General features: G+C 34.8%; 1 protein-coding gene across 1 annotated transcript; it reads left to right on the forward strand.

The window, feature by feature from the left end:
• Positions 1-972: 972 nt before the first annotated feature.
• LOC126673571 (receptor-like protein 7) lies at positions 973-9,418 on the forward strand. The gene is made up of 2 exons (XM_050367767.2): positions 973-2,736; positions 8,014-9,418. The coding sequence occupies exons 1-2, from the start codon at positions 1,039-1,041 to the stop codon at positions 9,160-9,162; spliced, it is 2,847 nt and encodes a 948-aa protein (XP_050223724.1). The 5' UTR covers positions 973-1,038; the 3' UTR covers positions 9,163-9,418.
• Positions 9,419-25,379: the final 15,961 nt, after the last annotated feature.

Here is a 25,379-nt window from a genome sequence, read left to right on the forward strand (position 1 = left end):
GAACATTTAAAAAAATTGCAATAACCAAACAATTATTTCGGGAGACTTACATATTTCCAACAAAAAGGGTTGATCAGCAAGAAATTCAATTAAAATGAAGCATTTGTAAGAAATTCTTTCACCCATAGAAGTTTGTGCTCAACTGGAATACTGAAAAACACCAACATTTGGGTAGGATCCCTCAAAATTTTTCTTAAAGCAGCAAATTTCTCACTTAGCGTTAATCCTTCAATATCATTCAATACCCCAAACAACAAGTTTAGGGGGCGCGTGACCCTTTGTTCGATAAAATTTAGTTGTTGAGACCAAAAAGAGAACAAATAAATTTCTAACACGTGCCGAAAAGAACAATTCTAAAAGGAACAAATGAAATTTTATATTTTGGGTTATTGGACAATTTGGAAGAAGAATTCAACTAAGTTAAAATCTCAGTGCTGCAAGGGCTGGCCTTAGAAACCAATTTTGTTTTAAGCTTGAGCTTCTGACTTGATTAATCTTCTTCCATCCACGCTCTATCCAAGTCAAAGAGGTACAAAAGGTGATAACTTCACATTCTTGATATAATTCCATATTGCTAAATATGATTTTGAAATCGGACCGGAATAACCTGTTGGATTAGGTTAATTAGAAATCGGTTAATTGTCTAGTCCGATTAAATATTAAAATTTAAAAAATAAATAATCAAGCAAAAAACCAGTTTATCAGTAATATTAGATAAATATGGTTTTAATAAAACCATTTATTTTTTAAAATTACCTTTTGATAGAAAAATCTGATTTTGTTTTATCCATGGATGATATTCTCAACTTATTGCTTCAGAAATTCCCTTTTAAAATCTGACTAATAATAATTTTTTTGAGTCTTTATCATCAATAATTCAACAGAAGTTGATTGATGATGACTCGGGATAAATAGATGACAAAATTTAGAAAATGAAAATCCGAATGTCTATGAAAAGTCTTGCATTGACGTTTACTTATTACTGAAATTTGGACTTTATACACAGATTTCTATTATCTCACAAGAAAAAACATAGCAATGAAATCATCTCTGTTTCTTCCTCTGTTTCTTCCTCTGCTCTTTCTCTGCTATTTTGCAGATTTAACTTGCTGTTTCAGCAATTCTTCTTTGCAGCCGCGATGCGTTGAATATGAGAGATCTGCTTTGATCGAATTCAAGGAAAGCTTCGCGATGGAGGAAGATTGCGATGATCCGGAATCATGGAAAGTGATTGAGGGAGAAAGATCAGATGATTGCTGCTCGTGGAACGGTGTGGAGTGCGATGAAGAAACCAATCATGTGATCGGCTTAGATCTCAGCAGCAGATGTTTCTATGGCGCTTTTAAATCAAATACCACTCTCTTTCGCCTTGCTCATCTCCGGAAGCTTAACCTCGCCTTCAATGACTTCAACTTGTCTCGGATTCCATCAGAACTTGGCTTGCTTTCCAAGCTAACGCATCTCAACCTCTCTTCCTCCAAGTTTTTTGGACAAATTCCGTCTTCAATTTCTAATCTATCCGACTTGGTCTCTCTGGATTTATCCAACAACCAACAATTGAAACTCCACAAGCCTAGTTTGGAAGGTCTAATTCAGTCCTTGTCTAATTTGAAACAAGTTGATTTCTCATATTTGAACATTTATTCCACAGTACCTCACATTCTTGCAAACATGTCATCACTGGAGTTTCTTGGTTTATATTCGTGTGGATTGATTGGTGAATTTCCATCGGCTATTTTTCACCTTCCGAATCTCAGGATTCTTGAATTGGGATCCAATCCTGAGCTCACAGGTTACTTGTCTAACTTCCATCCAAACAGTCATCTTGAAAAATTGCTGCTCGCCCAAACAAATTTTGGAGGGGAATTATCTTCATCCATCGGACAGCTTACACATTTGAAAAATCTGCAACTTTCTTACTGCAATTTCACAGGGAAGATTCCGCCGTCACTCGGTAATCTGACTCAGCTTGTTTCTTTGGACCTCTCAGACAATCCCTTCAACCCTGATGGCCTGACTACTTCGTCTTTGTCTTGGATGGGTAAGCTGAGTAAGCTCACAGGTTTGTTTCTTCACAACATACAGTTGCAGGGTGAGATTCCACAATGGCTCATGAACCTCACTCAGGTTTCTTTGCTCATTATGAATGCTAATCAACTTACTGGTCCAATCCCACCAACCCTCACTAACATGACCCGTCTCAGTACTGTCCTTTTGTCTTTCAACAGATTATCCGGTCATGTCCCATTCCAAATCAACGCGTTCGCCTCACTTTTTCAATTCGATCTTTCAAGAAATGAACTGGAAGGTCCCATTCCTGCTGCCAATCTATCTAATCTCCCTAATCTTAACTATCTACAGCTTGACTACAACAATTTTGCGGGTCCAGTGGACCTAAGCAAGTTCTTGAATCTCAAGAAGTTGTTCTCCTTAACTATGTCGTTTAATAAGCTATCTGTAAGCAGCGGAACTATTAGTTCAAATGCTAAATTCCCCAACATGAATCTCTTAGGATTGGCATCCTGCAAGCTCTCCGAGTTTCCGCAATTCTTGCGCAATCAGGACCAGTTAGTATTTCTTGATCTTTCAAATAACAATCTAAGTGGCCAGATTCCTTCATGGATTACCAACTTGGGTTTGCAATCTTTTGATTATTTGAACCTATCTCATAACCATTTAACTGGTTTCGAACAAAATCCGGTCATTCTTCAATGGGTTCAAATACGTACCATAGACCTTTTTTTTTGATGAATGAAATTTGTATTAACGGCCACGAGAAGTGGCAAAAACACCCAACTCAAAAGCTTACGCACAATAAAGGCTACGACTTAAGAGAAGGGGAATAAACAAAGCAAAGTCAACCAATCAAGATACAATCCGAGTTTCTAAGAAACTCCAAACTAGAATAAGAAAAAGATGGGTTTGCAAACTTGTAAATAGTAGAGGCCATAGTAAAGCTATCGAATACTATATCTTCTGTAAAAGTTTCTTTAAGCTGAAAAACTCTCAAGTTCCTGCTTTTCCATATATTCCAAATCGTTAAATCCCATATACTGAACCACAATTTGAAGTATTGGCTGTTTGGTAACAAGTGCTTCCAAAGCTTGACAAAATCGTCGAGGCATCGGGGCATTACCCAAAGTAAACCGCATTTCGAAATAGTTAAGTTCCAAACAGACCTTGCAAAAGGGCAATGCATCAAGACATGATCATTTGTTTCAGGAACACCACAATAAATGCAGCCAATATCAGAAATCTGGATAATATTCCTTTGAACAAGAAAAGCACAACTTGGTATCCTCCCATGTAAAGCAGTCCAGATGAAGAATTTCACACGCGGAGGTGAGTTCGATTTCCACAGATCAGCGAAGGAGGGGCTGCTAGTATTCGGCATTCTAGATAGAACAGCAAAAGAGTTGGCTGTGTAATGCTTTTCTTTCCCGTCCCAAATGATGGAGTCAACATTATTGGAGGAGAGGCTTAAGTTATCAATGACTGTTTGGAGGTGCATCAGGTCCGTTGCTTCATTGGAACGCAGTCTGCGATTCCAGCTCCAATTTGCAAGCTTCACTTGTCTAACTGAGTCAAGCTTTTGCCTAGATAATGTATAAAGCCTAGGAAAAGAAGCAGCAGGCGAGGTTCCGTTCAACCAATTATCGTGCCAAAATGAGATCATATTACCGTTGTTTACTCGAAAAGAAACATGGCTGATAAACATATTCCATGCCGCTGAGTCAAGGAAACATGCGTGGCGAATTCCTTTCCAAATATGCGACATAAAATTATTTGCCCCAAGATCAAAACAGCTCCAATTATTGATTCTTGAGGAAGATGAATTAACTTTAATCCATAAGGACGAAGGGTCTGCAGAGCGAATTTTCCAAATCCATTTAAAGAGTAAACAATGATTCCGAACATTAAGACGACATAACCCCAAACCTCCATCAACATAATCTCTACAAATCGAATCCCAAGACACTTTGCACAACACCCTGCTTGTAGTTACACCTTTCCAAAGAAACCGTTTCATATAGCTTTCCAGAATATTCTGAACATTGACCGGCATTCTAAAAATAGACATGAAGTAAACTGGAACACTCTGGAGAACAGACTTAATAAGAATTAAACGGCCAGCAGGAGATAATAAAGAACCTTTCCATAGAGATAATTTTGACTTAAATCTCTGAATGACATGGTCCCAAATACCTGAAGAAATTCTCCTGTGGGACAAAGGCAGCCCCAGATAACGAATTGGAAATTTGTCCGTTTTGCACCCTATGATGTCTGAAGCCATACAAAGCTCGTGGTCTTCAATGTTGATGCCCATAAGAGAACTCTTGTGATAGTTAATCTTCAAACCAGAGATTAGCTCGAAACACCGAAGTAGTCTAATCAAGTTCTGCAGTTTAATAATATCATAGGGGATGAAAAGTAAGGTATCATCTGCAAACTGTAACTGCGAAATAGAGTTATGACTATCATTAAAAGAGTATCCCGAAATGAGGTCCATGGACTTTGCTCTTTGCAACATAGCATTGAGCCCTTCAAGGGCAATGACAAATAGGTAAGGCGAGATTGGATCGCCTTGCCTCACACCCCTCTCTAGTGGAATCGGATCGGTCGGGCTTCCGTTAACCAGAATAGAAGTAGTCGCTGTTGATAAACACTTAGACATCCAGTTAGTCCAAGTTACTGGGAAATTCATCATACTCATAACAGTGAGAAGATAATGCCAGTCGATACTGTCAAAAGCCTTGTGGAAGTCTAATTTAAGAATCAATAACCTGTCTTTCCTTCTCGAAGCCAAATGCAGGAGTTCATTAGCCAACATGGAACAATCTAGGATACTTCTGCCTTTGATGAATGCATGTTGATTATCAGAGATAACCGAATGAAGCAAAGGTGCCAGTCTAATTGAAAGGACTTTAGACAAAAGCTTATAAATGCCATTCACTAGACTAATGGGACGGTAGTCTGTAAGATTATCTGAACCAGCCACCTTTGGGATAAGGACTGTAAAGGATGTATTAATACCCTTCGGAAGAAAAGCAGCCCTGTGAAAAGAGTTAAAGAAACTCATAATATCATTCTTCATAAATTCCCAAGAACGCTTGTAAAAATAGAAGTTAAACCCATCCGGTCCCGGCGCTTTTAGCTGATTAAACGAGTTAACACAAGACTGAACTTCTGATTCGCTGAAAGCTCTAATCAAAAATTCAGCTTTGTCATGAGGAATAGAGTTGAACCGCAAATTAGACAATGAGAAATCGGCCCTGTGTTCCCTAGCAAAAAGAGAGCTGTAGAACAATTTAATGTTGGATTTCACATCTGTAGGGTCAGAGTAAGAAACATTACCGACTTGAATTCTTGAAATAGCATTGTTTCGATAGTGAACCGAAGCAATACTATGGAAGAAATGAGTGTTCTTGTCCCCTTGAGAATGCCAATTAAGCCTGGACTTTTGCTTCCATATAGATTCTAGAGCGTTTCCTGCAGCCCAAAAGTCAGAACGAAGAGAAGCAAGAGTTGTTTTTTCTGAATCAGACAGCAGCCGTGAATCAGCTAACAAATCAAAGTTATCGATCTTCTGAGATAGCTCGTTTAATCTATTTTTCTGGTCCCCAAAAATCTGTTTATTCCACTCTTTCAAACGATTCCGAAGCTCTCTAAGTTTAGGCACAAGAGCAGAGTTAGAATTCCCCGCTTCCAACCAAGATTTTGCAGCAAAATCATAGAAATTGTCATGCTTCCACCAAGCATTAAGAGAACGGAAAGGCTTTGGACCCCAGTTAACATCATTACCGGACTTGAAAAGGATCGGAGAGTGGTCCGATAAACCTTTTGATAAAGTTGTAAGTGACATAAAAGGCCACTCTGAAGCTTGTGCAGCTGAAATGAGACATCGGTCTATACGAGATCGAGAAAAGGAGTTATGCCATGTAAAAGAACGACCTTGTAAATTCATATCGATAAGCTCAGCTTCATTGATAAATTCCTTTAGAGCAATCATGGAGGGAGTGAAACCTGAGCTATTAGTTCTTTCCACCGGATTGAGAATTTCATTGAAATCACCACTAAGAATGACTTTATCAGAATGGGAGATCAGGTGACTCAATTCATTCCAAAAAGCTATACGGTCAGCAGCTGTAGTACTAGCGTAAAGCAGAATATGACAGTAGCCAATGCTTTCCCAAACAAAGTTTGAGCAAATCCAACGATTCCCTAATTGAATAGAATTAATCTTGATAGTAACTGAGTTCCAGATCCAAAGTAAACCTCCGGAAGCACCAATAGAGGGAACGAAAGCGAAATCGAAGTCCAAGTTTGGCCACAACTTGCGAACCAAAAATAAATCAATAATTTCTTTTTTAGTTTCAATCAGGCCCAAGAAATTAATATCATGATCAGACACAAGTTTGCGAATAAAAGATTGCTTACGAGGATTATGAATTCCACCTCGACAATTCCAGGAAATAAATTTTAGGTGTGTAGACATATTAAAAAAATGTTTACCTCGAGTAGAACAAGATCAGGCGATCTGGTTCTGTCTATCCTTGGTGATGTTCAGAGCAAGTTGAATAATATCAGCATCCTTTCCACTGTCATTGAGAATGCCCATAAAATTCCCTAATTCCCATGATTTGTTTGCTTCCAAGAGTGTTTCTTCCTGTTCAGTTATCAAATGTTGGGACTTGGGCAAACCTTCTGTGTTAACATCAGATCTGAAGCTGTTCGAAATCGATTTTTTACGCCTCTGGGTTATATTCTTTAAATTCGCTTTAACAAATGCTGCACTTGCTTGTGGTTCGGGTGAAGTAACCAACAATGGAGGTGATTTGAAAAATGTATCTGGTACATTCTGTGTAGATGGAGTAAGAGAGGACTCAGAATCTGAATTTGATGATGAATCAGAATCAGCCATACCAGAAGTAAGGACTGGAAAATTCGTTTCCTGAGCGTGAATACTGAACTCTTTCCCATTAATAACGACAGGTATAACAAGCTCAATATGAGTTGAAGTTGTCGATATTAACACCGCACCATTATCCATACGGTCCCTTGTCGTCACTGATGGGTGGACTGCGATAGCATTGCCAAGACTATCCCCAATTAATAAGAACAATTCCTCATTCCATACTGATATTGGAATCCCAAAAAGGGAAATCCAAACGTAACGCTCAGTTGGAATAAAATTGGGATCCCATGGAGTAATAGATTTGAAAAAAGCGACCATACTAGGGAAATCTGAAGTAAATCTATTCTTGTAAACCTCGTCGTGGAAGTTTATCATGATGTTGCAACCCCCTAAAAACGAGATTGATTCATAAACAACTTCAATATCTCTAAGAAAGTTGTGTAAGTGCAGAAGTTTCTTGATATCAACCACTGTAACCATGACAGAATTGCAGTAGGGGTCAAGAAGTAACTTTGGGGAGTTGAAGATCAAAGGTTCCCTGTTAACCACTTGAACGTAAGACCTCGAATCACGGATTGAATCCTTAAAAACACGAGTAACAGGAGGGGTTGTAGTACGAACACCTGTAGCATGGGACTGTTCACGTACAATAGTAGGGTTTTGCATAGGTTTCGAGTAATTAGGTTTAGGGTATCTTGAGGGAAAAGCCCTAATACGACAAGGACCAATAAAAATCTGATTCAATTTTCGTAAAATAGCCTCCATATTTGCATTAGAATCGATGCTCAAGAAACCAAATTTCAGATTAAGTCTATTAAGTCTTCTAGCCAGAGTGACTTTCCCCTTGATATCGAACTTGGCGAAGTGTTTCTCGATGTCGTCGTAAAACCAATTCGGAGGGTAGTTTTCGAAGTAAATAGTGTTTGGATGACCTGCGGGAGAAGGAGCTGGCTGAGAGTTGTGACTGTTACCTGCAGGACGGTTGTTGATGGCCTTAGCTGGAGGAGGAAGGTGAAGCGCCGTAAGTAGGGTATTCCCCATCGCCATGTGAGAGCTGTTCATTCTGATCTCTATTTGATTTGTCACGTACCATAGACCTTAGGTTTAATCTGTTACAAGGATCACTCCCAATTCCACCATTATCCACCATTTACTACCTAGTTTCACACAACAAATTTTCAGGAGAAGTTTCATCTTTGATTTGCAGTTTAACCTCTCTCACAACTCTTGATTTGTCCTTCAACAATTTGAGTGGCAAGCTTCCACAATGCTTGGGAAATTTCAGCGATTCCCTTTCGCTTTTGGATGTTAAAGGAAACAACTTCCACAGAAGTATTCCGTCAACATGGACAAACGGATGCAACTTGGGAATGATCAGTTTGAGTCATAATAATTTCCAAGGGGAAATACCAAGATCATTAGCAAACTGTACATTTCTAGAGTTCGTTGATTTTGGTGACAATCAAATAGTCGATACATTCCCTTTTTGGTTAGGAGCTATTCCAGAGTTGAGCATCTTGATTCTAAGATCTAACCGTTTCTACGGAGTTATTGACGAATTTGGAGACGTTGGATTCTCAAATCTTCGTGTCATCGACTTGTCTCATAATAATTTCAGTGGGAACCTGCCGTCGAAATATTTTGCGTTATGGAACGCTATGAAAGTGGAAAATGCAAGCAGTGACTTAGCCTACCTGAAGAAAAGCTTGCAGCCGAGCTGGTTTTGGGGTTCGGCATACTATGGCTCCTTTGATTACTCTATGACATTATACAACAAGGGACTGGAAATGAATTATCTGAAGATCCCGGATATATTCAACGCCATTGATTTCTCCCACAATAATTTCCAAGGAAAAATTCCTGACATAATTGGAAATCTCACTGGCCTTCAATTACTAAATCTTTCCGGAAACATTCTGACAGCCCAAATTCCATCTTCTCTGGCAAATTTGAGAGCATTAGAGAGTTTGGATCTTTCTCAAAATGAGCTGTCAGGAGGAATTCCTATGCAGCTCGTTGAACTCACTTATCTTTCGTCATTCGACGCGTCGTTTAACCATCTTTCGGGGCCTATTCCGCAGGGAAACCAATTCTGTACGTTTCAAATAAAATCTTTTGAAGGGAATCCAGAATTGTGGGTGCAAACTTGGATAAAGCAATGCGGAAATTTCGAATCTAACCCATCTTTTTCTTCGCCAATGCCTCTGCCTGACGGAGACGAGAAATCTGGATTTGAAATGAACTAGTGGATAGCTGCAATTGGGTACGGAAGTGGGGTTGTTGTGGGAATAGTTGCTGGGAACGAGTTTACCAGAAGAAAACAAGATTGGTTTGGGAGCAGATTTGCAAGAAAACAGACAAGGCGTCAAATCAGAAGGATAAGAAATAGGAACTGATTGTTATGTATATTTCAATGTTTTGTATTTTTGCAGTTTTTTAGTTGCTAGTATTATGTTTTATTTGTCAAAAATGATAATCGACTGCTAAACTTGCAAGTGTTAATAGTTAGATATCAATTTTTCTAAAATGTGGGTGTGAAGATTTGAACCAAAAACTTCCACCCCGTGGAAAGGAGCCCCTATCATTAGACCACACCACCTGATTCTGTTTCGTTTTTAATTAATTTTTTTTCGTTTTTTGTTTATTCTTTTTTTTGTGGCTAAAAAGGAGGAAAGTTGGGATTTTTTTGTTTATTTTTTTTGTGTTTTTTATTTCCATAAAAGTGATGATTTGCGTGAAAATTTTAATTTAGCATTTGTTTTTGAACTAGACCTGCAACAATAATGCAATTGTATGATTTTTCTTAAGATTGTTAGTCACCGCTTTGATGGACAGGTTCTAATGGCCATGAAGTTGATAGTGGTGGTGGTGGGTTGGTCGTAGAGAATAGTGGCTGAGATTTTTATTTGCACGATATTTTGGGTATTTTAGATGCTTAGTGTATTTTAATGATGTGACAAACGAGGTGGAATGTATTTATTTTTTATTTTTTAAGTGTCATGTTAGCGATTATTAGCGATGTAGACAAAAATTGGACAAAAAAAATTTACTGGCCGTCAAATCAAAACTCAGGGGGCTTACAAGCCGAAATTGAAACTTAGGAATGTCGACAATAAAAGGGTCAAATGTCAGGTATGATGAGTGAAAATAAGCCTAGAATGTAACACCAAATTTAGGGTCAGTTAGTTGCAGTAAGTATAAAATAGCTAAATAAACCTTTTATATTGTAAAGCAAAAGTACTTTTCCAAGTTCAGCTGTTAGTTTTTTTTTTTTTTTTTTACCAAAGATAGAATTCATTGATGAAGAGTAAATTACATTGGAAAGTCATATAACAAAGTTAATATATGATCTTTAAATTTTGATCTAAAATACTAACAAACAACCCAAGATACAAGCAAAATATAAATCGAAATTAAGCAAATCTAAACATCGATTCCGCATAAAAGGACCGAACAAGAACTTAAGAGTGAAGTTCCGTTGGAGCGGGTCTTCGATTTGTCCTTCCGATTTGACCGGCAAACCGCTTGATCCGTTGAAGCTAAGTATTTCCGATCCTCATCTTCAATGAAGTTCTAAAAAGTTAGAACAATACCCATCCAAAAATTTTAGATCTACAAAAAATTGACTATGAAGCTTGAACAATCACTTGAGATTCTTGATAGATCTAAAAACACACACCATAAAAACATAAACTTTCAAGCAAAAAAACACTAAAATCCATACCGAAAAAGCTATTAAACGGATAAATTTATTGAAATAAGGCTTAAGTTTATAAAAGATTAAACTTTTATGGGCGGAGAGGAGGCGATTTCCGATTGAGATCGGAAAATCACCTCCTCCCACCCTTTAAGAGATGAAGTAGAGAGGAAGTTGTTTAGAAGCTGTTAGTTGATAGTTGGTAAACTTGTTTGGTGAAATTCGATTAACAAGTTGAGTTGATATATTAATGACCTTCGAAGATATAATTATTTATTATTTCTTATATTATAAATAAAATATATTATTTTAATAATTGTAATTATTATTTTATAATGAAAAAATAAATTTAAAAATTATTTTATATGAAAAATTTGATAAAATATGATAATTAATTTTAAAAATTAATTAACTACAACTATTATAATATAAATAAATTAACTCGGGATAATCCCATTAATAATTAATTCAAAAATTTTAATTCAATAGTAAAGGGTTTATTTTTTTACAAAATTTCCTATTTCTAGCTAAATGTTTGCAAAAATATGCTCTAATTTTTCTTTTTTACCAAAATATGTTTTTTGATAGATTATTGGTAGCTTATTGGAAAATGAGATATTTTTGAAAAACAAAAGCCAAAAAGACTAATTTTATAGCAGAAGCCTGTAAAAATTTCAAAAACAAAAACGTAGAGTGTAATTTTCCCAATAATAAACTCATATATAAACATATACTATATATGAAAGCACGGAATATTTAAAAAATTATTAAAATTAGACTACTAACTAAAATAAATTAGTCTAGTGTACTAATTAAAATAGACTACTTTAAATATTTAAAATCGTCATTTTATTTATAATTTAATTATCTAAAATTCTAAATAAGATAACAAATTAATATTTAATTATTATTGGGAGAAGGCTCAATAATGACCCTAATGTTACCACGCGAGCTCTTGTAGCCCCTTCATATTTTTTAAGGCTCAATTGTAACCCTCATGTTACTAAAATTTAAAATTTGCACCCTTCTCTAAAACGTTGTTACTTAAAATGTTAACATTAGAGGGGTGCAAATTTCAGGTGTTCGTAACATGAGGGTATAATTGAGCCTAAAAAAACATGAAGGGACTACAAGAGTCTGGGTGGAAACATTAAGGTCATTTTGAGCCATTTTCCATTATTATTTGGTATTTTCTATTTATTTTTATAAATAAAATAAATTATTCCTAATTTACAACTATTTCAATAATAATTTGATATTTTATACTTAAATACAATGTATAATTATAAAAATAATTATTAATTAAACATAAATATAATTTCCCTAATCCATGATAAATATAATTAATATTATTTGACGAGTCACATTACGATACACGTGTGAAACACGTAAAACAACACTAGTCATAATAAATGTAGCTCAACACAAGTTACTAGGCACACTGGCCTCTCAGGGATTTGAAGCATTACCATGCCTGTGTAAAAGTCTACTATGCTCGGTTCTAGAAATCATCACCAAACTCTCCCATAAACCCAATATTGTCCGAATGTCACTCATGGTTGACCACAACTCCTATCATCAACTCGGATATGACTTTCTTTCATATCTACGACTTCCACATCTTTCTCCCTAAAAGGTGGGAAATGTCTATCAGGTACACTATCTTGGTGTAATGAAATCTATATCTGTTTTCCCTAATCCACGATTAGCACAAAGTGTTGCCTAGTATTTTGTAGTAATCTTTCAAACTCGCGCCCGACCAATTTACATATCTATCATCAGTTCGGAAACAAAATCGGTCAGCTTGATGAACTCATTAGTATAAGCTTGTACTGAAAGACCCCTCCAATTAAACGAGACCAAGCTATCCCGAAGCTTAACTAGATTATGACAATAATTGACAAGCTCCACTTTGATGAACTGCTGACAACGCAGAAAGAACTTCCAAATACCTGGAAAAAATACAGATGCACTAAAGAAATCTAAAAAAGACACATAACAACGATGAGGCACGTATTTAGAACGGAAACATAGCTTAACAGTTGAGGTAATCAAATTATAATGGAGCAGTAGGTTGATAATGACATGATATGCTAATTATTGTAAAACTTGAAAAAAAAAAAACAGGGTAAAATCCTCCTTTGATTAAGCCAAAGAATTATTCATAAGCACTTGAAAACATCATTCTTCTTCAGCTATAAAGAGGTGAAAAACAGAAAAGATTTCACTTAATTAGAGAAAAACAATCATCAAGAACAAACAAGCCAAAATCTCTAATTCAGTGTGGTTAAAGCAAATGAATCATCATTGAGCAAATAATTAAAATGTAGAACTTTCGAGAAAAAAAGCAAGTATTCATTGAAATATACAAGTATTGAAATCTGCTTGTCCATAAAGTACGGATTTCTTGATGTTGCATCGCTGTCTTATTCTTTGAGATATGAATGAAACATACTTTTGCTGTGACCACATTTCGTTCTGAATCCCACCCAAAGCCGCTAGTATTTGAACCATAAATCATATCGTACACGGTCATCCAATCATTTTTCAATGTCTTGATCCTAGATTGAATATGAGGTTTAGCTTTTAAGCCAGCACTTGGTAGCTTGAGTGTTAAAGATTTCTCAAGCTCATTCAAGAAGCCAGGTTCAAAACCAGATTTTCCATTTGTTGTGTGTTCCTTGATGATACAATTCAACCATACAATCTACTAATGCTCGATCTTCAGTCATTTTCCACTTTCTCTTTTTCATCCCTTTCGTGAACATTGAAGTTGCTGTTCTTTCCATAGTGCCTGTATATACTAATCAATCAACCACAATAACAATGAGATGGAAAAGCAAAAGGGAAATGCATGTATTTAGGTGTTTAGATGACAAGAACTTGTTACAACTCTGATTTCAGACTAGTTGGTTTTAGCTACACAGGTTGTACTAATGCCAACAGTTAGGGAAACTTCAAGAGAAAAATCAAACAAGTAAAGAAATTTCAACTCTTGATTCCAATAGAACTATGGACAAGTTCTATACATCAGTAACTAGTATAGACAAATCTTACCTATCTTTCATTTCTTGAATATTGAAGAGTAACCTGCAAATAGAGGTGCAAAAACCAAACCAAATTGATTTCAATTCAATTGGTTTGATCACATAATATCATACAAACTGAAAAGCTTCATCTATGCAAAACAGAAATATCCAAGAAAATGCATATAAGAATTAATTAACTAACTAAAGAAATCAAAATGTAAGACCGAAAAAAGTAATATTAATATCATTATCAAATAAAAGAAAAGCAACAAATGCAGCGTTTTTCCTAGAATTGAGTAAATAATAGATAGAATACTAAACAAGCCTAATTCCTTGAAGCCTTCCATGTATTAAACATTTCATTAGCCAACTCCATTCTCATTGTTGTCCAAGCCTCGGATGGTTCAATTGTAAGAATTGGATCATCTTCTATGACATTATTATTATTTCTTTCATTAATTTCAGCTTCAAATGGATCAAATTCATGCTCCATCCTAATGAAATTATGAAGCAAGCAACAAGCAATGATAATCCGATTGTGAGTTCTTGCTGGATAGTGAGATGCGCATCTGAGAATACCCCAGCGCAGTTTAAGTACTCCAAAACAACGCTCAATAACATTACGAGCAGCCGAATGTTTCATATTATAGAATTCTTCTGCACTTCTTGCATAACGACCTTCTCACCACTCACTTAAATGATATCTTTGTCCCCTAAATGGTGCAAGAAATCCCTCGCTATTTGCATATCCGGCATCAACTAAGTAGTGGCAACCTATAATCAAATATTTTAAATTAATCCAAAAATACTTTTATGTTATGTAACATATATAATTATTATGTCCAATTTTATAGAAATCTTACCATGTGGTGCTTTAAGTCCATTTCTCCTACTTATAGCATCTCGAAGTACTTTGCCATCAGCCACTGATCCTTCCCAACCAGGAAGGACATAAGTAAATTGCATGTCTGATGTACATGCTCCTAATACATTTGTGGCAATATCTCCTTTACGCGATCGATATCTATTTCTATCCACCACTAGCACTTTAAGTTTTATATATGTCCCATCCAAAGCTCAAAGACAATTCTTAATATATAAAAAATTATCGATATTAAAATTTGTCTAAATCTCCAAACACATAGGAATATATTAAATGAATAGTAGTATCTATCTTAAACCACTTCCATCGCTCATCGTCACAATTTTCAAGAACATGCTTGGGTTTCTTAAATAAATGACCTTACAAACGCATAGTGGCATCCAACACCTTGTGAAAACATCGACTTACAGTCTCTCCCGACCTTTGAAAGTTAGTAAGGATGGTTCTATTTTTTTGATGATGTGAAAGGATGTGCAAAAACAGCCCTACTTGCTCATCCACAAGCATAAATCTTGTTGGTTTTAAGCCTCCAATATTTTCTAACATCTCACATAATTTATAAAATGCTCTTCTATTCATTCTTAATTCACTAGAGCAAGTAGTGTCCTTATTATGAACAAGTCCTCTAATATATTCTCCTTTTAGATACGAATTTACTTCGTAAGTAACTTTAGGTTTGATCTTAAGAATATACAAAACTACACATGCCATGGTTAAAAATCAATTTGCAATTACATTCATTTGCAACCACACATTCATAACAGCAGCAGTTTTCTTTCTTTTTTCTTTATTACGAAGCTAGCACAATCGAGACATTACTACAAAAAAGAGCAGTAAATTAGAAATTTTTTAACAGCTCATAACATAAAATTAGTTATGACTGAAATTCATAAAGTGCCAACTTGAAATATAGGATAAATATCATGGTCATTTCTGAGCATTTTTCTATGATTCATTTAAAAAAAATTAAACCTCATACAAAAATATAGATATTGTTGAAAATGTTCATCAACGTTACTTATAGACATGTTGTCATTCTGTCTTGTTTAGCAGCCATACCTTCTCTCTTACTATAATATAATGGCTATCATTAAATTTTATTTAAAGAAAGAAAACCAAAAAATTCCATCACAAACAAGAGTTCAATAATTCCAAAATTTAAAAACAAAAGCATTTATTTATTATCCAAAAGGCAATACATCATCATCCAATGCTCACCACTACTACCAGATAATTTTTGCATTAATACTAATATGATAATTAGTAGTCTTAATTGAAAGAGAATTGAATTAGCAATTTATTAGATAGTTTAAAAACCAATTGTAATACCAACAAATCCCATCAACGATCAATAAGCATACACATGTAATTTTCTACAAATAGTTTCATAAAACCGAGCATTGGTGACCATTACCTTGAACATAAGAAAGCAACAACAAAATCAATGACAAAACAATTGAAAACTAAAAAATAAATCATTAAACTAAACTATTGATTTCATATCATAACAGAGAAACACCAAAATCATATCATATTACTGAGAATTTTATTAAAATTAGGTCGATACCCGCGAGTTGCGCGAATAAAATTAAATAATTTTATAATTTTTTTAATTTACTTTTTTTGATATAAGATGTATATTCATATTAATTTTATAAATTTCATCAAATTTTAATTTACATTAGATTAAATTAATTAAGTTTTTAATATAAATTACATTTTTGTAAAATATAGTTAAATTTAGTGATTAAACTAAAACAATTAAATTTAATAACTTATAAATATTATTTACATTTAACTCTTCAAATTTTATAGCCATAAAATTATATTAATTAAAATTTAATTACACGGAATTTTAAAATATTTAAAATATTTTTTGTTTCAAAACTCTTAAAATTTTATAGCTTATAAATATAAATAAAAACTCTTCAAATTTCATAACGATCAAATTTATAAAATTCAATAAGTTCAAATTTTATTTGATTAAGTTAAATTTTTAGATAACTTCATATTTTAAAGGCTTAATAACTTAAAAAACCCTCATCTTTAACTTTTTTTTCGTTTATACCCTGACCTAGGAAAATTGTCACATATACTATTGACGTTGTGTTTTTGTTTCACCTCTACCCCAAAATTCAAAAAAAAGTTGATTTATTCAAAACAACTAAATATAAGAATTATTTCATACTTTTTTCAATTAATAAAAATACAAACAAACCCTTCATCTTTAAAAATGTTTAAATAAATCCTAAAATTTAATTAATTTTTTTTATTTAAAAAAAAAATCGAACAGCCATCCGACTTCTTCCGCCACCCGGATTTTGAAACCCGCCGCCGGAATTTTTTAAAACCGCCGCCGCCGTTGAGTTGAATTGACCTATTTTCTTTTAAAAAAAAATTTAAACTAATCCTTCATTTTTAACCTATATTCTAATAAAACGTTAATGTTAATCATTTATGTATCTTATTTTTAATATTTTCATCTTTAAATTAATTAAATTATCAAAAAAATTACTCTTGGGGTACAAACGAAACATAAAAATCGAAAATAAGGTACAATTGAAAATTTTCCTAGGTCGTGGTATAAATGAAAAAAAGTTATAAGGTGAGTGGTTTTTAAGTAATTAGGCCAAATTAAAACGGCTATTAAAACAATTGCGGTGGTAAATGAAAGGGTGATAAAGTTGAAAAACCACAAAATTCATGTCATTTTTCAATTGACAAAAGTCAATGCTAAGGAGTCCACATGGATGTTTATAAGAGATCCACTTGTCACAATAGTAGTGAATCTTAATTTGGAGCTCAGCTTTATAGTATAGTATAGATTTACTTCTCTTAGACATATTATCAAACGGGAAGTTCTTACGTAGACCCGGTTCATGAAAAATTCATGGACCTATCCAATAAGGTGATAGAGAAATGAAAAGAAAGAAAAAATAATGAGAAGAGAGAGAAAATTGTGGTAGAATTTCTAACACTTCATTGGGTAGGTGCATGGAAAATTCATGGACCGGGACTAGATAAAATTACGTTCAGTACACATTGAATTGCAAAAGATTAATTAAATAAATCGATTTGATTCATTTTATTATATTTTAAATCAGTATGAACTTTGGTTGGTTAATTAAAAAAAATAGTTTAGTTGGATTTGAACTCCATGCATACTGTAGACATGGCATGGCTCAAGCTTGTGGCATCATATAGAAATGTTTTGGCTCATTGCTAAAATGGTAATGGCGATAAATAGGAGAAAAATACAGAAATATAAAAAAAAACGGAAGAAAATAATAAAAATCTGAAAGTACCGTCATATTACATTCACGGAGAGAGAAAATCACGTGAGATTCCTTTATCTAGCCAATTGATGCGTGCCACATATACAAAATGCTAACCAACAAACATATTTAATTCTCCCAAATCAAAAGCATCCAGAAAACGGAATTCTTTTTTCTAATTGATTAAAACTACCAAAGTTGAATATGTACATAAGATATACATATAACAATTCATCATCTTCTTCAAAATTAAACCAACATTATTGAGGAACAAAGAAATCGTAGAGCGCAAAAAAGGTAAGTTTTTAATTTTTTTTAATTATACATAAATTTATAGATCATAACACTCACAAATAATAACAAAGAATTCTTAGATTTTCTCTCATCCTCTCAGCGCTAGTTAGCCTGCTAACGTACGAGGAAGAAACCGTCAAATCTGCTGCTCCGGTGACTGTGAAATCTTCTGAATCTCTTGACAAAGATGAATCCGGGGTTATTGAAGCCCCCTAGTGTTACGATAGAAGAAGCTCAGTTAACTTTTGAATCTCCAGTCCTAACGGAGATTGAAACGATGGAAGATGCCCCTAGTTCTGAAGCTGTGGGTCCTAATCCTGTGGAAGCCATGGCTAAGAAATGGAGTGAGCTATTCTCGAATAATAGGGAGAGATCTGAAGCTAGTGAGTTGAAGTATGTCCCACCAGCTGTGAAGAATGGAACACGAGTTGTGAGTTTCAACTCAAAGGATCTTGCTAAGGAGGAAGAGAAGTGGAAATTCGCCATTATAGGATGTGTCTATGGTATGTACCCTAAATTTGAAAGAATTAATTCGTTTGTTAGGAACAGATGGTTGAAGTTTGGCCTGAGAAATGTGGTTAGGATCAATGGATCGATGTTTATGTTTGAGTTTGGAGATGGTCCTCATACCTTCGACCAGAAACCTCTGATGTTGAAGAAATGGCAGGCAAGAATGTCAATAGATCCTAACACTATTAGCTCTGTTCCAGTTTGGATCCAACTACCTGGTCTTCCTTGGGAGTTCTGGACGGCTGATATGCTCAGTAAGATTGGATCTATCTGTGGAAACCCTCTCTATAGGGATCAATGCACTATAAGCAAAGCAAAGCTAAACTTTGCAAGAGTCCTCGTTGAAATGGAAGTAGCAAGTTTATTCCCTGAATTTGTGGAATTACATGATGAATGAGGAAAAGTTTTTAATCAAAAAAATTGTATATGAGTGGAGGCCACTATTCTGTGATAAGTGTTGTAAAATGGGGCATGCTAAGAAGAATTGCAAAGTTAATCAAGACACCAAGAAAGCTCTGGGGAAAACAAAAATATCTGAAGAGGTAATTGAAACTTTAGATTCAATTGTTACAGAAATCATAACAGCTCCTGGTACAGTAGTGCAGGATACTGAAGTGGTTAGGCAGATTCAGACGGAGAGTAAAGGTGATATGACAGCTACCCTTGTCTTAAAAAAGGGGTTCGAGGTGAAATTAAGATAGCAAATACCTTCAAGGCATTGGTTGAAAATCCTGGCACTGATGAGATTCCAGTAGTGGAGAAGATCAATAGTAGACTGAAATTTGGCTTTGTGGGAGATGGGAGGAAGGCTAGGTTGAACTCCAGAATGTTGGATATTGACAGATGATTGGTGTGTGGAATATTGGAAGAGTTAGTAGCTCCCTAAATCAGATTGAGCTGTGTGAGCTCATTAATAAAAGTAAGTTGTTTATTTTTGGTATCATTGAGACTAGGGTTAATGTTAGTCAATTCAATAAAGTTTGTCAATGTTAGTCAATTCAATAAAGTTTGGAGTAGTATTAAGTATAAGTTGCATGATTGGGAGATTATTCATTACTATTCCTGCTCTTGTATGGGAAGAATTTGGATAATTTACAAGAAGGATTCTGTCAGTCTTGTTCCTCTTATCATCCATAAGCAGTTCATCCACTGCAGTGTTATTATGGATTTGAAGACTGTTTATTTTTCTGCTGTCTATGGTTCTTATGTGTCCTAAGAGAGAGTAGAGCTCTGGGATAGATTACTGGCTGTCAGTCAGAGCATTAGTAACTGCTGGATTATCCTTGGAGACTTCAATACGGTGATGAGCAATTAAGATAGAGTTGGGGGTAATGAGATAGATGATGTTGTTGGGCAAGAGTTTAAGAATTGGAGTTTTGATGCTAATCTGGTTGAGCTCAAGTATATAGGTTTAACCTATACCTGGACCAACAATAAGTTAGGAGACAACAGAATATGGAGGAAACTGGACTGGTGTTTCACCAATGACCAGTGGATGGAGGACTGGGTGACTTTTACTGTGTGTTTGGAGGGTATGGAGTTTCTGATCACTCTCCAATCATTGTCGATATGAAGACTAATGACTCTATCAGGAAAGCTCCCTTCAGGTTCTTTAATGCCTGGTGTGAGCATGAAAATTTTAGTAATATTTTTAAAGATAGTTGGATTAGGCAAGTGGAAGGTTGCCATATGTACAAAATATATCAAAAGCTTAAGTTTTTGAAATTTGAGCTCAGGAAGTTGAACAAAGCTTCCTTTAGTAACATGTCTCAGAAGAATGATGTTATCAGAAGAACTTGGAGAACCTGTAGAAGGATTTAGTTAAAGATCCTTTTGATGTTATCTTACAAGATGAGGAAAAAGCTTATAATGGGGAATTATTGTCACGACCCAAATTCATGGATCGCGACCGGCGCTAGGGAATGGGAGTGGTTGCTCCGAAACCCGTAGCAAGCCTAAGAACCTTTATAAATTTTTCGCGTTTTAATACATAAAAAGGTTAGCAACCTCGTTGCGGAAACACTTTAACACCTTTATTAAAAACGCGATCGCAATTCAAGATCATGTATCACATATGATCTGTTTTCAGAAAATATTGTTAAAACCTTTCTCTCGTTTAACGTAAACACATTTCTGAAAACCGGGTCTTAAGACCCTAGTTGTATTTAAAGAACTAGAGCGCAAACATCAATCTCAGTTGACGCACCTGCTCTGTTTCCAATACAATTCTAAAATGCTAAAGACATAAAACCATTGTATCTCTCAAACAACTGGTCATAGCATTTTAGAAAACACGCAGCTTTTCAAACATATATTATATACAGTAGTTCAATCAGAGTTTATCAAAGTAGTTTGAACTACTGTAAACAGAAAGACAGACTTCTCGTACCCAACTACTTGCAGCTCTAGAGGTATGGCTGACATTGACTTCCGGAATTATTGTGGAAGTCAGACCTCGTACTTGATTACCTGAAAGGTAAACATTGGGGAGGGTCAGAAATATAAATATTTCTGAGTGAGTCTACAATTTTACAATTGAATATTCAAATCGCAAATACATAAACATTTGTATATGTAAAATATTACCAATTAGTCGATCCAGATGAAACCCTACAAGACAGACTATTGTATGGGTCTCGACCTACACAATATAGGCCTTAGACCGTGAACTAAATCACTGCCGTCTAAGCCGGGTGTCTGGACCGTAACCGTGAAACTTCCATCACAGTACTGCCTGTGACCGTAACCGTTACTGCCGTCTCAGACTGTTAAGTCAGGGTCGTTAGCACTTCCAACGCCCAATGACATTAACAGACCTCTATGTCAGACACATGCTCGTATCGAGAAACACTACTGGTGATCACACAGTCCTATTGACAACCAATAGGAAGCTTGTTCCAATGGATCTTTCATGGTTAAGTTATACTAGTGCGATTTGTGATTTAAAAACATTTTAAATATAAATATTCAAAAGTAAAAATCACAAAGTAAAACTCACAGAACCGATGTCCCCATTTTAAAAACGTAAGCTCCCATCAAGATCGTCAGTCAAACACGTTGGTGTTTGGCTCGCTAGATCGACCACTCGTCGGATCTAATTAAAATTCAAATGTCAAAACACATCAGACATTGAATTTCTAACTCTAGTCCTATCGTATAAACGATAGACTCAAATACCATTTCTGTTTATAGACGACTCTATAAACAGAACATATAAATTAATCTCGAAGTTGAACTTCTCGTTCAAATCGTAATAGCACTCTTGGTATAAACTTATAGTCACTTTTAACATTAATACACTTGATTAATGTATGGCTTTATTAAAACATCACATCGTTTTAATAAACCAACTATCCTCAAACATTTAGGTTCTTTTAAACCTTTTAAACTTTTTAGTTCACATTTTGAACTTCAATCGAATCACGATTGATTTCACGACTTGAAACTGTTTGAATTCGAGTTCAGTGTCGCGTGTGTGGACCCCCGAAAAAGCCCTACTGTTCAGGTCGGAAGCACTGCACGTTCGTGCAGCGATAGGCTTCACGTTCGTGCAGCCTGCAAGATACACGTTCGTGTATCTTGCTTGCACGTTCGTGCAGCAAGATACACGTTCGTGTATCTCGCTGCACGTTCGTGCAGCATCCTGGCTGCACGACGTGCTGCTCAGGAACGATCCCCGGGCTGTATTCCAACGTGCTAACTCGCTTTTCTCGTCCCTAACACTTAAACACAGTCCAAAACATCCAATTCTATAATTAAAACGTTGAATCGATACGCACACGATCGATTCAATACGTTTAACGTTTAATATCGAATATATAATAATATATATCGAAATAAACATCGTATACGAGATTAATACCTCTATTACTACTGGATTTGTTGAAGAATCGGAATCAGAATCGCGAAATCGATCGCGCCGCGCCGGCCTCGGCTTGCTATAGCTAGCAAGCACGTTAAATGGATTTGACGAAATCAAATGAGCTGCCCCCTCACTTCTATACGTAGGCATTTGGATTGGCTAAAGTACCATTTGGTACTAGCTCAATCATGCACTTTAACTCTGATTTTAATTAGTCGTCCGTAGTCCAAACGGAGACTAATTCAAAATTTTACGAAACTTTACCCAAAAATCCAATAAAATATAAAACAAATAAAAATATAATTTTTATTTTCATCCGACTTATATTTTATTTTTAATAAATTTCCAAAGATTTATTAGGTCCAAATCAGTCTTGCTTAATTAAAATTACAATGTCCAAATTTCATAAAAATTTGGCGGTAGCTTCGTCAAATTATTCCGCGAATATTAACACCAAAATTATTCCCTCGGGACTTATAAATTATTTTATTTTAATTTGGACTAACGAATAATATTTAATTAGTTTATAATTGAAAACTAATTAAAGTAAAAGTTCAGGGACTAAAGTGGACAATTTTCCTTAATTGCCGCCGAGCAACACCGCCTCTTTTTTTTTTTTAATATATATATATTTATGTATATATATCTTAATTTATGTTCGTCCATAACTCGTCAAGCTTTCCGAATTTCGACATTTTAATTTCGGGGTTTTGTCCGAAATTTTAAACTCTCCATTTAGAGTGGTACATTGATATTTTAATTATCAATATATCAATTTATATGATGCTAAAGAGTATTCTCAAATTTATTACTCCCGTTCACACTCGTTTATTAAAATTTAAATTTCCGATTTAAATTTTAAACTCATATTATTACGATATTCTTTTACGGATTCATATAAATTAAATTTACGTTTAAATTTAATTTACGTCCGAATCTATTAAATCACTTCCCGTGATTTAATAATCTTAAATAGTCCAACCTACTATTATCTTTTGACTATTAAATTTAGTCTTTCCGAATATTTTTCTTAATATTCGAACCCGCAAAATATTATTTTTGATATTTTAATTACTCCAATTTGACATCGTGACATATTCTAATTACTTAAAATTACGGGGTATTATATTCTCCCCTCCTTATAAAAATTCGTCTTCGAATTTAAAATCCAAAATCACGTACTCAAATGATTTCATTCAAAGCTTTTATACGTCAATTCTTATGCTTTACGTAGCATAAGTTTAACTCCAACTATAGGTAGGTTCTAAACCCTATCCTCACTGTAGCCGTGTACAAAGCATGAAATACTTATCACGACACTAGCTCATCGGTTGCATATTTATGCAATTTCCTTATATGTCACGATTTATCGTGACTTGGAGTTAACGCTCCACATTTCGTTATAACCTAGGTTATATTCTTTATCGTATTCCTCTTAACCTCTTAATTACTCTTACTCTTTGGATCAGTGTCTTTCACTGAATGTTTTTCGTCTGTCAACAAAGCGTAAATCCTTACACTGTTCAATCGTATATACTTAGACGATCTCTATCTCTTTCCACTTTCTTTTGCCTCACTTTTCTTAACACAAAGATTGCCTAATGCTTCTTATAGCATTAGTTAGTATTTAAACGATTCTCTTAATCGTATATACTATTTCAATTCCACAATTAGCATACACTTAGGGTTGTGTATAATCTTACTACTGGGTTTACCCCTTTAAGTCGTTTGTTACTTATGGGCAACAAACGATACTATCTTCTAATCATTGACCTAAAACTTCTTATTAAAACAAAACACTTTATAGTGACACTCAGACTATACATGTCTGGTTCACACAATCTATTGTCCTATTTCAGTATTTTATCAATAATACTGAAATCGCAAACTTTTCTTTGCCGCTCTACATCTAGCACATACTCCAATTGAGTATTTCTAACTTATACTCTCGCTGAGTTAATCACTTCATATTGGTCTCATACTTAGTTGAGCCAATAGAATTAAGGTTTAAGACCTTATATCTAACACTAGATCATACTTTGAATGATCGCTGGCACAATAATGTAGTGTGCATGCACTTCCTGCAAACTTCCACACTTTCACTGTGTTACTCTGATACATAATTTACTAACTGTTCTCTATACAGTTAGGTTGTAGGATCCTTATCTGATCTTCTTATATCATAATTCTAACTTTTATGACTTTTGATTTGTAGGCAACTTACTCCTTGTATAATACAAGCAGTGCCTCTTGACTCCTACCATAATATCTCCTATTGTCTTAAATAGTTCGCACGTCGTATTACATCACTAATGTCTTTTGACTTTCGGTGCAACTATAACTATTGTCAATTCCAAATCATGTATTGACGATTTACCTCGTGCTTTCTCAGCCATCGAGGAACATAATCTATATCTTGATCATGTTATATCATGACATATCTCTTTTTAACTCTTATAAACATCCTATGAGTAGTGCTAACACTTGCACTACTGTTAATCATCCCCTTTTAAATCTCCACATCCAATCTTATGTTGATTTGACTAATCAACTTTCCCACTTTCTTGGTTAATTCTTGTTACTAGCGCAAATTTTTTTTTTTTTTAAAATCTTGCAATAACATTCACAATATTCTGCGACATCCAAGAAATCACAATTTTTATAGTCGTACTGGTTATTTTCACCTAACAACCACTTGAATCTTTCTCAAATTTACTAGATGTCATCTCAGACTTCTAGTGTCTCCTAAAATGTCACTCACATTTAGAGAACCTAATTTAATTCTGACGTTCTCTCAGAATTTACAGCATTGGTCGCACACATTGTGCGTCTCCTTTCTTTATTAGTCACACAGACTCATTGTCCATTAACACTCTTCCAGAAATAATATAGGAGTAGCTTAACTCCTTGTTC

Source organism: Mercurialis annua, linkage group LG3 (assembly GCF_937616625.2).
Source record: "Mercurialis annua linkage group LG3, ddMerAnnu1.2, whole genome shotgun sequence".
Lineage (NCBI taxonomy): Eukaryota > Viridiplantae > Streptophyta > Magnoliopsida > Malpighiales > Euphorbiaceae > Mercurialis > Mercurialis annua.

Bases quoted from the DNA above. Each gene is read 5' to 3' on its own strand.
- LOC126673571 (XM_050367767.2), top strand. From the start codon at position 1,039: ATGAAATCATCTCTGTTTCTTCCTCTGTTTCTTCCTCTGCTCTTTCTC. The intron at 2,737-8,013 runs CTTTTTTTTTGA...CGTACCATAGAC, and splicing joins TTCAAATACGTACCATAGAC to CTTAGGTTTAATCTGTTACA.